Source organism: Amphiura filiformis, chromosome 3 (assembly GCF_039555335.1).
Source record: "Amphiura filiformis chromosome 3, Afil_fr2py, whole genome shotgun sequence".
Classification (NCBI taxonomy): Eukaryota; Metazoa; Echinodermata; class Ophiuroidea; order Amphilepidida; family Amphiuridae; genus Amphiura; species Amphiura filiformis.
Window position 1 is genome coordinate 79,144,479 of NC_092630.1, and position 13,375 is coordinate 79,157,853.

At 39.0% G+C, this 13,375-nt stretch overlaps 1 protein-coding gene across 1 annotated transcript in view; it reads right to left on the minus strand.

Annotated features, from left to right (window-relative positions):
• The window catches only part of LOC140147524 (uncharacterized), a 74,764-nt gene that overhangs the window by 26,451 nt on the left and 34,938 nt on the right, over positions 1 to 13,375 (minus strand). Inside the window, exons 5-10 of the mRNA XM_072169306.1 lie at positions 12,418 to 12,498; positions 11,340 to 11,612; positions 10,670 to 10,813; positions 9,080 to 9,373; positions 7,551 to 7,664; positions 4,714 to 4,983 (exon numbers count right to left, since the gene is read on the minus strand). Of these exons, the coding sequence (XP_072025407.1) occupies positions 4,714 to 4,983; positions 7,551 to 7,664; positions 9,080 to 9,373; positions 10,670 to 10,813; positions 11,340 to 11,612; positions 12,418 to 12,498 (1,176 nt within the window). The remainder of the gene's footprint in view (positions 1 to 4,713; positions 4,984 to 7,550; positions 7,665 to 9,079; positions 9,374 to 10,669; positions 10,814 to 11,339; positions 11,613 to 12,417; positions 12,499 to 13,375) is intronic.

The following is a 13,375-nucleotide window of genomic DNA, read 5'->3' on the forward strand; positions in this document are numbered from 1 at the left end:
TCTCACCCAATGACCCCATATTTTTTACATTTGCTCTCACCGAATGGCAAAAATCATGCTCTCACCCAATGACCCCATATTTTTACATTTTGCTCTCACCGAATGCCCTTAGTGCGAAAGTGGCAGCCCTACACCTATATCCATTTCATATTGAAGTGCCCCCCCCCGGGGACGTGATCTGTGATCGCGGACTTATGTTGTTTGGATGTTGAAGCTTTCCTATTTACCTGGTGTGTCTTTTACTGCTTCGGTCTTTTTCGTGTTCTTTTATCCGAACGCGGAATTGTCTTCCTGTAGCCTATCACCCATATAGGATTATCACAGCCTTTGCCGGGGATTTCGTATACCGCTTCGCTGGTTTCTAAGACGTCTTTCTTGTGTCGGACCCGCGATGACGGCTTTCGCTCTCAGTCACGTATGATCCACTGCTGAAACAAACTTTGATCTCGAGGAGTGAGATTGTGTCAAACACCGCGGGAAATGCAAGTGGCCAGTCTGCAGGGGCGGACTGGCCACTGTGGCGTTGTGGCGATCGCCACATGGGCCGCTTGGTTCTGGGCCGCTCAGGGCCGGTTGCTCAAAAAGGAGAGAAAAAGAAAGAAAAAGGAAAAGAAAGGAGAAGGGGGGAAAAAGAAAAAGAGAGAAAAGGAAAAGAGGAGAAAGAAAGGGAAAATATATAGAAGAAAAGGGGAGAGAATGGGGAAGGAGTATCTTAAGACATATATAGGCCCTAGGGCCCGAGGCATAGGTCCGAGAGCCGAAGGCGTAAGGCCTAAGACATAGGCCCTAGGGCTTAAGGTATAGGCCCTAACACTAAGCTATTATAGGCCGGTCACTAGTACACCGTCGCGGCATCACCTACAAATGGCCTTTTGAATCGCCTCTCTAGACCGTATACACAGCAAAAGGCCAATGCTCTAGATGCGATACAGTAAAAATTTAAATTTTAAGCCAACAGCAAAATATTGGGCTGGCTGTCAATGGAATATTAGTATTTCATTGCGGCTGCGGAATGAGGCTAGGGCCAATATGAGCATTTGGTATTCGCTACTTGCACGGTTCCGCCATTATGCACTATGTGCGGGGAGAGCCTCGAACTGGCAGCATACATGAATGGGAATTGAACTAGTCATAACGTTCTGTGTAAGGTTACATAATTCTTCCTTTCATGTATGCTGCCAGTTCGAGGCTCTCCCGCACATAGTGCATAATGGCGGAACCGTGCAAGTAGCGAATATAGGCAGACATAGGAGAAAGAAAGGAAAAGAGAAGAAAGGAGGGGGATCATTGAAGGGGATGAGTAATATAAGGGCCTACACAGTGTGCCCGCTGTTTGTCTGCATAGTGATAGGGCCTAAGGCCTGTAGAAATAGGGGCTGATAGGCCTACAGGCACTCGACTTTCGAAGTGACGGGGATGTGCGGAAATGGGACACCAGTTTGAAACTACATGCTATAGGCATGATAGGGGTCTTTTGGTGAGAGCTTCGACGCCATATAACCAAGGGGGTCATTCAGTAAGGAGGCCTCAAAAGGGGGTTCTTTCAGTTAGACTGGGACAAAATTTGGGTCAAAATATAAAAGTTGACAAATTTTTGATAATTGTTTTTCAAAAGTCGTCAAAATGGGAAAAGAAAAAATAGGGGTCATTGAGTGAGGACTCGGAGTTCAGTAATTCAGTAAAATAAAAAATAAAAAAGTGGTCATTGAGTGAGAGGGAGTTGAAAAATGGGGGTTAATGTGGGTTGTGGCCGCACTGCACGCACATCGCTTCACTCATTTTTAGTGAGTGCCCCCCTCCAGGCCTTTGGCCCTTTGGACCACCATCAGCTATCAAAACTAGCATAGCTAGACCATCATTCGAAAACCTCTGGGCTGGGGTGCTCCTTGTAATGCAGGGATTACATTACATAATACTTACAGCCACATTACTCAGTTCAATACTCAAACCAATTTCTTTCCCTTTTGATGTTTCAACTCATAGGCGTAGATCCCGGGGGATGGGGGATCAAATCCCCCCCAGTATTTTAAAAGGGGATGGTCCATACAAGCCCCCATGATGACACCTGTAGGCCTATGTGAGTTTCTGACCAAATCAATCTCATATTTGGCCATTTTAGCCTAAAAAGTGTCAATTTTTTCACGCTTCGCGCGACTTTATTCCACTGCATCATCACCAATTTAGCTTCAATATGCCAAAAATGTCTGTGCGCTTCACGCGCATTTGTACAATAAACTTATAATGTCGCCAAAAGGTGCTATTTCAAGAATATTTTTCCAACCCCAATGTCAAAAACAAATCTACGCCACTGTGGAGTTTTATCACGCCCGCTATGAAATGATCAATGCAATTTTTGCCAAAGCTCACTACCATTCGCTAGATGCTGTGAACTACCAAATCGCAATAGTTTAAAAAAGTTGCTATTAACCTTTACCCAGTAGGCCTAAACAATGTTTAGCATTTGCCTTTTAATGATTGAATATACTCATGATATGATAACACAGTTCTGCAAAGATGTAGGCCTAATTCTACTGTGCAAATGAGTCAAAACATAAAACAAATGTTGGTTTGATCTTGATTATTGCAAGTGAGTGACAATGGATAAAGAATATTTCAAGTCTGTACAAATGGAATTTGGCTTCAGAAATCGTTGTCAAATCCGGGGTTCCTGACCCCCTAGAATAGCTAAAACCCTTAGTTGTCCGGGGCTTCGCCCTGGATTCCCACCAGGGGCTTTGCCCTGGACCCTACCAGGGGCCTTACGCGGGCCCCTGGACCCAGGGGCGTAGCCAGACCTCTTTGCCAGGGTGGGCAAGGCTCCAAAATGTTCCCCCAAGTTAATAAATAAATAGAGCGATTAAGCGACAACTGGCGTGGGGTCCAGGGACCCGCTTTAGGGCCCTTGGTGGGGGTCCAGGGGGCGAAGGCCCCGGAAGCGCATGGGTTTTGGGAATTTTTATACCATGAGGAGAAGCCTCCTTGCATACATTTGTAACGTTTTTACGTGAAAATGTTGGCATGTAAAAATGTAAAGTTTTGATTTTAGAATTATCTGAAAAGGCCCGTTTTAGGGTCCCTGGTGGGGGTCCAGGGGGCGAAGCCCCTGGAAGCTCATGGGTTTGGGGGGCATTTTTATACCATGAGGAGAAGCCTCCTTGCATACATTTGTAACGTTTTTATGTGAAAAATTTTTTGTTTTGTTTTTAGAATTATAATGTAAGAACAATACAATAAAACAATATTATTGATATTCTTGAGTTGATTTAACAAGTTGTTACATTCACTATTACATTCACTTAAATTATTTCCCCCTTCTCCCATTCGTTCTCTTTCCTTATTCTTTATATTCTTCAATTTCTTCCCCTTTCTCGCATTCCTTCCCCCTTCCATTAAGGGGGTACTACACCCCTGGGCAATTTTATGCCTATTTTTGCATTTTTCTCAAACATTATAGCACATTGGCGACAAGTAAGATATGCATATTATAGGGGCAAGGACTACAACTGCTGTACTGAAAATTCAGCAACTCAAATCAAGCAGTTATTTATTTATTGATCAGATATTGGTTTTCCCTCATTTTTCACTGTAACCCCACAACTGTTGTCTGTGCTGAAATACAATTTACAGTGCAGTAGTTGTACTCCTTGCCCCTATAATATACATATCTTACTTGTCCCCAATGCGCTATAATTTTTAAGAAAAATGCAAAAATGGGCACAAATTTGGGCAGGGGTGTAGTACTATGACCCCCTTTATGTTCCCAAGTTTCCATTCTTTCTCTTTCCGTCTTCTTCATATTCTTCAATTTCTTCCCCTTTGTCTAATTCCTTCACCCTTACATTACACTCACTTAATTTACTTCCCCTCAAATCACTTCCTTAAATTCCCTGTCCTTCTTCATATTTTTCAATTTCTTCCCATTTCTTACACTCCTTCCCCGGGCCGGTTCCCCGGTGCATGAATTGCTTCCCCACAATAAACATGCAAGTTGTTTTTTCCCTCTTTCGTTCCCCTTTCCCCATTCCTTCCCTCATCCCTCTTAGGCTTCCCTTTTGTGTTTTCATTTCCCTCTTCTTTTTTTTTAATTATTCAGGTTTCCTCTCTGTTGCTTTTCCTTCCCTCTTGACCCTTTCTTTCCCCATTCCCTCTTTCTTTTCTCTTCTTTCCTTTCCCCTTCTTTCTTTTTTCCTTTCTTTCCTCTTCTTTCCTTTCTTTTCCCCTTCTTTTTCCCTTCTTTTCTTTTTTCTTTCCCCCTTTCCTTTCTCTTTTTTCCCTTCTCGCTCCAAAATTTCCCCCCAGATTTTTCCAGGGTGGGCGAGCCGCCCACCCTGCCCACCCCTAGCTACGCCACTGCCTGGACCCCATGCGCTAGTCGCTACGCTCGCTTCGCTCCCTGCGCTCTATTTGAGTAATAGGGCCGGTCTTAATAAGTTTGCCACGGCCGCCTAAAACCACCAGTCCGCCCAGGCCAGATCACTTGTAATCAAGCCATGAGCTTGGGTGGCGAAAGCTCAATTCAGTGAGTAAATTATTTTTGGATTTGTCAACAAAATTCAATTAATCTTATCAACAATCCTACTGACGCATCTGTGTGTTTGAGAGATAATTATTATTTTTTGCCGAAGTGTTTCACTCAATTTGAAAGTTTTATTGTACCGTATGTTATCGAGGTTGTTCTAAAGAGTGGGACCCCGTGTTCTAATATTGACTTACGTTCGTTGTCCATGATGCATATGTTAGCTGTCTCCCCACCGGCGACAGTAACCGAGACGAATGGCACCCAAGTACCGGTATTATGATTTATGGTGATATCGAAATTTTCAATTGGTTCTCCGATGGTGTCATCATTTATAGTTACAGTTGCCGTTTTTGATGTTTCGCCTGCAAGGAATGTTACTGTCTGATCGCCAGCCACTTGGGCATCATAGTCCGGTTGACCAGCCATTGCCGCATCACCAGTACCACCATTGGTTGTGTGAAAACCTAAACATAATTTGCAAGATTTGTATTAAATTGATTCCATATAAATATCAGAAACTCAGTGACTCCGATTTATAAATTAACGGATTTGGCTGTCTACAGGGATATATAAACATCTAAAAAAAAAGTAACTAACCCCCCTTAAATAACGGGCATTATTAAAAAACGAGCGATTGTATTACAAATCTTTAAATACGTTGGAAGCAGAATTTATATCTGCACATTGTGACACCTCATTTGTAGCAATTGACTAAATATTGATGTCACAGCGTACATTTAAATCAATGTAACCCAAGATTTGAAAGTTGCAGTAAATTCTATTGATTTGTATTAATAATGGAAGGAAATCTGTGTAATGATAGCTGAGTGTTTTTGTATTGCTGTAAGTGCAACTTTTAAATCTGGACCGGTGTTTTATTGTTTTCTGGACTATCGTATCAAATGAGGTGTCAAAATGCGCAGAAATAAATTCTGCTTCCAACGCATTTTACAGATTTGTAATACAATAGCCCGTTTTTGAATATTGGCCATTATTTAAGGGGGGTTTAGTTACTTTTTTTGAGATGTAAACAATTACCCACAGCAACTTGGGTGCCCCAATTTATAGTACTGTATTTAACACTTTAATTTGTTGTACGCTGCGATCACTTTTCTTTGTTACAAGAAAACGGGACAACATTTTGACAAACCAGCTTACAACAAAAACTTATTAGGAAAGCTGGGATTGTTTCTAATGGCATCCCTCCCTCTGTGTTGCATCTTTTTCAGTATAACAAACCCTGTCCGACCTATGTCAACTCGACCAAAGAAATTGTTTCTAAATGGCATCCCCCTCTATGTTTTGTAGAAAGTATCTGAACTCTTTTGCTTTTCAATACCAAAGCCTGCCCTGACCGACCGACAAAATGTATTTTCGTCTTGTCAATTGAATACCTGAGTGGAAAAAGGGCCCAACTCCATCAAAACTGTTTTTGAGATATTAAGAAAAAACTTAATATTTCGAAAAGTTTAATACGCAGAATGTTTTTATCTTCAGGGGACCTTTAACACATGAACATACAATATTACATACATTCGAAATCATATATGTTTCCATGGCAACGATATAGGTCTTAACATAATACGAGCTGGAGTGGGCCCTTCTTCCACTAATATACTGCAAGTGCCAGTTCTGTAAGCAGATGTGTTATAAATAGCTACAGAAATTTGGTAATTATCCATTAATTGCACAAGTAGATGCATGTAATATGTTACCCAGAAAGTTTATTGTAGTGAAAAGCAAATTTCATGGATGAACAAAATTCCTCTTTATTAACCCAATATTTTTGGAAGAAGGGCCCATTCCATGAAAACCATGATTAAGTGTACGTGGAAGACTATTAAGAGAGTGGATTTTGGCTCATCTTTCACACACAAGGAAGAACAGTCTGCAGGTAATATAATGCTGAGTCTAACTCATTTTTGTAAAAAATTGGAGTTGGGCTCTTCTTCCACTCAGATATTTAATTGTCAATGACCCTTGTCCAGTTCAACGTCTGAATGTCAAAATTGATTCGAGAGAGGATTACGTAACCCTAACCTCCACCCAAGAAAACAAAAAAACAAAAGTTTTCATAAGGGTTCATTGACGAGATTAAAGCCATATTATAACAATTGCTGAGGAGGACGCCCTCACTGAATTTTTAAAATTCTTTTTTACACGATTATATTGTACTTTATTCAACCAATATACCCGTCAAAAATCAAGACTCTAGGTGCTGTAGTTTTGTCAAAATCCGAGATTTTGAATAAAACGCCGGAACCGGCGTTTTATTATTACGATGGAATTATTAGTCGAACGCATACACGATGTTCATAACACACAGTACGTACACGGCGTGCGGGATGGTGATATACACAACAAAGGGTCGTACCATAACATGACCGAAGGAGTGGTACGTATTGGCGACATGTGCGCTGGTAGTAAATTCCAATTTTCTTTGCTTTGCAGTAGTTGTTCGGCTCAAAAATAAAAGGGGATATATCTGACAGTAAAAGCTAACATGTTATGGCAAAGAAATGCTAATCTATTTTGTTTGAAAATGTTATAAATTATAATAATATGGCTTTAAGAGTGGTCTGTAATGATGGGCATTTTGATATTACGAGTTGATATTGGTCAAGCAGTGTTTTAAACCAATACCAACCTTCCTAAAAACATTTACATAACGGTTCCATTAGATGACAGTGGCTCAACAGATTCTGGCCTTGTTATTAAGTGAATTGGCTTCCGCAACGTTAACAATATAATCATTTCAACAAAATTGGTAAATGCAACGAACTCTGCAAAGATAATTTCTGAACTCATATATACTTACTTATAGTGGTATCCTCTAGAAGAGTGTCGGCTTTAATGACGGTAAGAGTAACGGCGGTATCGTAAACTCATATACTTACTTCAGTATAGTAGTATCCTCTAGAAGAGTGCTACCGTAAACCTGTAAACTTACTTATAGTGGTATCCTCTAGAAGAGTGGTGCCTCCTATGACAATAAGAGTATAACGGTGCTATCGTAAACTCATATACTTACTTATAGTGGTATCCTCTAAAAGATTGCCGCCTTTCATGATGGTAAGAGTAACGGTTGTATCCACACCTTCCACTTCATTTTCAGTGTATTTTAATGGTTGGAAATAGTAGTCAGCTGTACGAGTACAATGGGAAATTTATTGGTTATTACTATCCGATTTTTATCAAGATCATCATTATCATCATCATCACCATCATCATCATCATCACCATCATCATCATCATCATCACCAGTTGCTGCTGTTGATGTTAATTCGCTCCATTGTTATTTTCTTTGTGAATATCCTTCGGTACTCAAAATTTTGTTTATTTATATAATTCACGTCCATCATGCCACTGGATTGTCAGTGTAACCTTCGGTACATTCAGTATATCACCAAATAGATGTCCTCATTCTGGTTTATTTGGCATATTTGGATAGTATAGGTTTAATAATGTATTCAAGATCAGATGGTCATAAACTAAAGGTAAGTGATATTCATGATCATCGTAATGGCACACCATTAAGAAAATAACTTGTGATTTCTGAAGATAAAAGCGAACCTTCTCGTCTTGCTAAAAAGAAAGCCCTTTAGCTATGTTAGTACACGTAACATACAATGAAGGACAATTCAAATCAGAACCAGTAGACTAGTCTATCTAAGATCAACATAAATCAGTCAATAACAAACCATCGTAGAAGACTGGGCCAAATATTCACAGCCATCACTCTTGATAAGAAACCAGACAAGAATGCGCTCTAAAATTAAAATCAAGTGTTAATACTTTTTAACTCTTCAACGCGTTTATTTTTATACTTACATAGTAAAAGATGGGTGTTTCTTACGATTAACACTACAATACTTTATAGAGGTGTTTAACATCTTTATTAACACCGGTGATAAGAATAAACGCGTTGAAGAGCTATAAAAAGTATTAACACTAGATTTTAGATTGTATGCTTCGAAACGTGAAGAGACTCCAACATTTTGAGTTCTTTGATATGTTTTTGAAACATAAACTGCTTGATCGTGTAACTCCTAACACATCAAACCCAATGCCAAAAGCTAACCCCTATCAGTAGGATCCACAACAGAGCACAGTTCTTTAACCCCAATATATTTGTACATCGTACTTGGCAACTTGAGGTCAAATTTTGCATAGTGTATGCTAACGTTGACAATGTGATACGATCTGATCTAACCAAACTAAAGGCAATTTAAACCAAGCTTATTATTACTGAGGTCATCACATTCATTACACTTAATTGCAAATCTATGGGCTTTCATAATGAACATTTTAATTAATTATTATTTAATCATATAATTATTTTGCTCCATAATTTTGTCTGAATCTTAATTTCACAATTGCAACCTATCACTGCCTATGGTCTGATTGGATCATATCGTGTCACAAATGTTAGTGAATTTAACCCCCGGTTACATAAACTATGAGATGATTGTGTGGTCATTGTTTCTTTACACGTATCATTGTCTAATATATTTAGTTGACTTCACTTTCACTGGATATGTTCGTCATTATATAACTTACGGTCATCATCAGTGATAGTGAGCCTAGTTGTGGGTGTGGCACCGGGACACGCAGTATAGTCCTGCTCATCAAATCCTAAGACGGCGAACTCGGAATTCTCACTAACATAGTCGCCACATATGGTTAAGACCAGATCTTTTGTAGTTTCAGTTGCATCTGCAGCAAATACAACAACGGCAGACTCTCCCACCGCCGTGAGGTCAGCTGTGGCCGTGTAAACTATATCATCACCAGTATCACACGTGCCATCGCCATCAGCATCTAAGGTGAGATCACTGGATGTGCTGTAAACGCCTGAAAGTCGTAAATAAACATGATAAATGAGATTTAAAATTGTAGGAATAGGCCAAATACAACATCACCTCACCTCACCTCACACACAGGCTGTGTCACCCACGGTAGCTTCCATTTACAAGACAACATTTTATTTTAACTAGCGGTCACCCGTCTTTCGCGGTCAGAGTCTTTCGCGGTTGGTAAATTTTGTATATTTTGTGTACATGTAAATGTTTTATTTAATGTGATTAATGGTATGACAGGAGATTATCATTTAGAAATATAATATTTAGTATCTTTTCCATATAAATCAATGGCTTGAAATTGCAATTAGATCATGATCGAAGCAAGTCTTCTTGCCACCATATCATATCCACCGTGAGAAGTCTTGCCCCTGTGGGATGCTGGCCGCCCTGATATTTAAAATTTTTATGCATTTGTTTATAGTACTTTTTAGCCCATTTTGGACAAATTTGTTGTACTTTTTAGCCCATTTTTACCTTTTTTCCAAGTTTGTCCCCCCACCTTGAAATGTACCTTGCCCCCCCCTGCAAAGGTCCTGGCTACATCACTGAGCAGATGAAATTGCTTGAAATTGCAATATATCATGATCGAAGCAAGTCTTCTTGCTACCATACCCGGCATCATATCCACCGTGAGAAGTGCATTTGTTTATACAGTACTTTTTAGCCCGTTTTGGACAAATTTGCTGTACCTTCATCTAGTACTCCCTCTATCTTTCATGATTAGCGAGATTGAGACTGTGATCTATGAATGGCGATCTGTACAATAAGGTCATGACCTTTTTGACCTTAGACTTCGGAAAATGGTAGTTTGAACCTGCCCCGGTCCTTTGAGTGATGATGTAGATTTACTACCTTCTTGATACCACAGAAGTCATAGAATATCCAAGTGATTCAATGCGAATGGTTTGAGACTTCTGAGCTGGTAGACTCCTTATTCCAGAAATCGCGCAGTCAAGGAGCTTTCAGGCTCCTTGGAAGCTTCCTCACTGGCCAGTTGTAGTTTGTGATCAAGTCTCACTATCGCTAATGAAAGATGAAGTAGGAATCCTTTTTGTGAGTTTAGATCAAGAGTTTGAACCTTCAATCATGAATTCTACCAACTATGATGAACATGAACGAATATTAGCATACAAAAAGAGCGGGTGGTGTGTAATATCGTCTTTGAGTAACACAACATGTGTTTATCAAAATAATAGATGGGGTCTTTGAGTTGCAGCGCGCCAGCGATACTGAAAAAGGGAGCCATAACTCTGACCAGCGGTATTAGTTGTTGATGATAATGTCTTACGTGCTATCGTGCATGTTGGTTTATCAGCACTGACTCCCGTTCTGGTAAGTGTTATAGTCTTCGTCAATACTGTTACTCCGTCCTCTTCTGTAACACTTTCTGTTGCAGACTGGAAACTTACAGTAGTCTTTTCATCATCTGGACCTTTAAAATGAAACCGAATAACGAATTTGTGTTTGTTTTTTGGTTTGTTGTAGGTCTGGTTATTTCTGGGGTTTTTTTTCTACATGAAGTGTGTTAAAGTTTTATGTTACATTACAGATGGCGAAAGAATTGTTCACCCCTGTATATCCTAAATAAAAACAAATAATGTCAAAATTAAAACCAGCAGCCAATATTTGTACCCTCTAGCTCTGATTTAAGATCTCACTTGAAATCGGTTGAGAATTAAAGAAATCGTGATTGAAAACCTATAAGGAATGAACGAAATCAAATACTTTTGAGTAAAGATCCATAGGACATCCAATGGAGCAAAATGATGCTATTTGTGTTTTCCTTATATTTTGTATTTTTTAATGTATGAAGAGAATTGCAATAAATAAATAAATTAAATAATAATGCAGTATCGCGTAAATCCAATTTTACAAACCAGTGAGATAATGATTTTGTGGACCATAGCTTGGTTACAAAAATAATTAAGGCGGTCATTAGACTCATACTGTACACTTACGTTTGTTCGCATAGACACGTATTTCACACATCTTGATTTGAACTGCGTCAGTTCTGTATATGTAGATTACGTTTGTATATGTATTACTTGGACACGCCCTATATACGGAGCCAGCTGCAGTTGCTTCACTGGATGTAATGGCATCTCCACAATCAACATTGCCTGCATTAGCCATGTTGATATCACTTGCCATTGCAGCATCAAGTCTCTCAGATTTATCTACATATCCACAGTTTCCAACTGTTACCTGTACAGTGTCCAAGTTGGTTGTTGCTAGAAAAGAACAGATAATACAACAAGAACCCGTTTGAGTAGACTTTGTTGGCATATAATGGTGTATAAACAGCATTCGAGCCGCAGTGCGGATTCGGGTACTTAATCTTTTTGTATACTTATGTACAGCGTGTTCCCAAAAGCTTGCAACATTTGTTTTGCAGAGCTCGCGACATGAATTAGGAATTACTATAGTTGCACATTTTTTTTTCGATATTAAAAGCTTAGAATCTCGTTATTCTATTATCTTTTGAATGGCATTTTTCAAAATAATTTCGCTTAAGGGGTACTACACCTCTTGTTAAATTTGTGACCATTTTTGCATTTTTCTCAAAAAATAATAATACACTGGTAACAAAAGTTATGTATATTATAGGGGCAAGGAATGCAGTTACTAAACTGGAATTTCAGTGACTCAAGACAAGTGGTATGTTATTTATGACAAGAAAAGAGGTACCGCTAGAATCCCTCATTTCTTAACATATATAATGAACCACTTGTCTTGAATCCTTTGTTAGCAGTGTGTTGAGAAAAATGCAAAATTAGTCACAAAATTGTAATCAATCATTTATTTACTGACAATATATTGAATTGAAGTAGTTCCTGGCATATCGTTGTATAGGGCCTAATCACGAATACCTTCATAAATACTGCACAATTGAAAATAAACAAGATTCAAAGCTTTCCAAATAATATGTAGAAATATTTACTGCACAAGTAAACGCCAGTGTAAAATCATAAAGATGATCATTTTGCAATAGATTTTTCATATTGATTGGTATATTTTCATTTGTGCAAAACTTACTTCCATCATGCTGGATGCGGACACCCAAGACTTCGTATTCACCGTCCAAATACACTACAAATCCAGATGGTCCGCCACCACCTATATATAATACAAATATACGGACAATGGAACGTATGGAGTCAATGTGAAAGTATCAGTTTTTAAATTATGTTTAATAATGTTGTAAAGATGGCTTCCTCCAAATGCAATATTGTATCCGGGCATTATATTATGCATTTGAAAATTGAAGTTACTGTATGTGTAGTTTTCGTTAAACAATCTTGGGGCTATCAATAAAGTTCTTCTTCTTCTTCCAGTTGTAGTGAAGGCTTCTTGAAAAGAAGATTACTCACTGGTTATTTGAATATATCTCGCATAGTTTGGAATGTACTTGGAATGACAAAGTAGGAGCCTTTAGGCATGGGATTTGCATGGTAATCATTGGAACAATAGTGAATACCAATAATCTTGATACAGGTTAACCTGGAGTGTGAGTCGATGAACAAAGGATCACCATGAAATATAGCCTACTGCGCACAAAAAGTACCTTCACACTTTAAAAAGATTTCAAACATACACATATATAATGTTTTTAATATAATGCAATTTCTTATTCGGGCAATTATGACACCTTACAGTATGGTTTTGTTTAGGGCTTTTCACAACCTTTTTCAGTTTTTTGGTTTCAATTTTCTTAGTTCTTTTGTCTCCATTAATTGATTTCAGTTTCTTCAGTTCTTTTGCTTCATTTCAGTTCTGTTGTTTCTGTTAGTGTGGCCACCCATCATTATTGTTGACGATAGTCTCCTCCGCAGCCAGTTTGGTTACGCTCCCTCCACACAAACAGTCTGCCAATGGCCACTTATAACGCCGTTTCTGATTGGCTACACGTTTGTAGCCGTAGAGCTGTACATACAGGGAACTTGATTGACCTCAGTCTAGCTGGCGAGATGGCGGGTCAAACTTGCTCATGAAT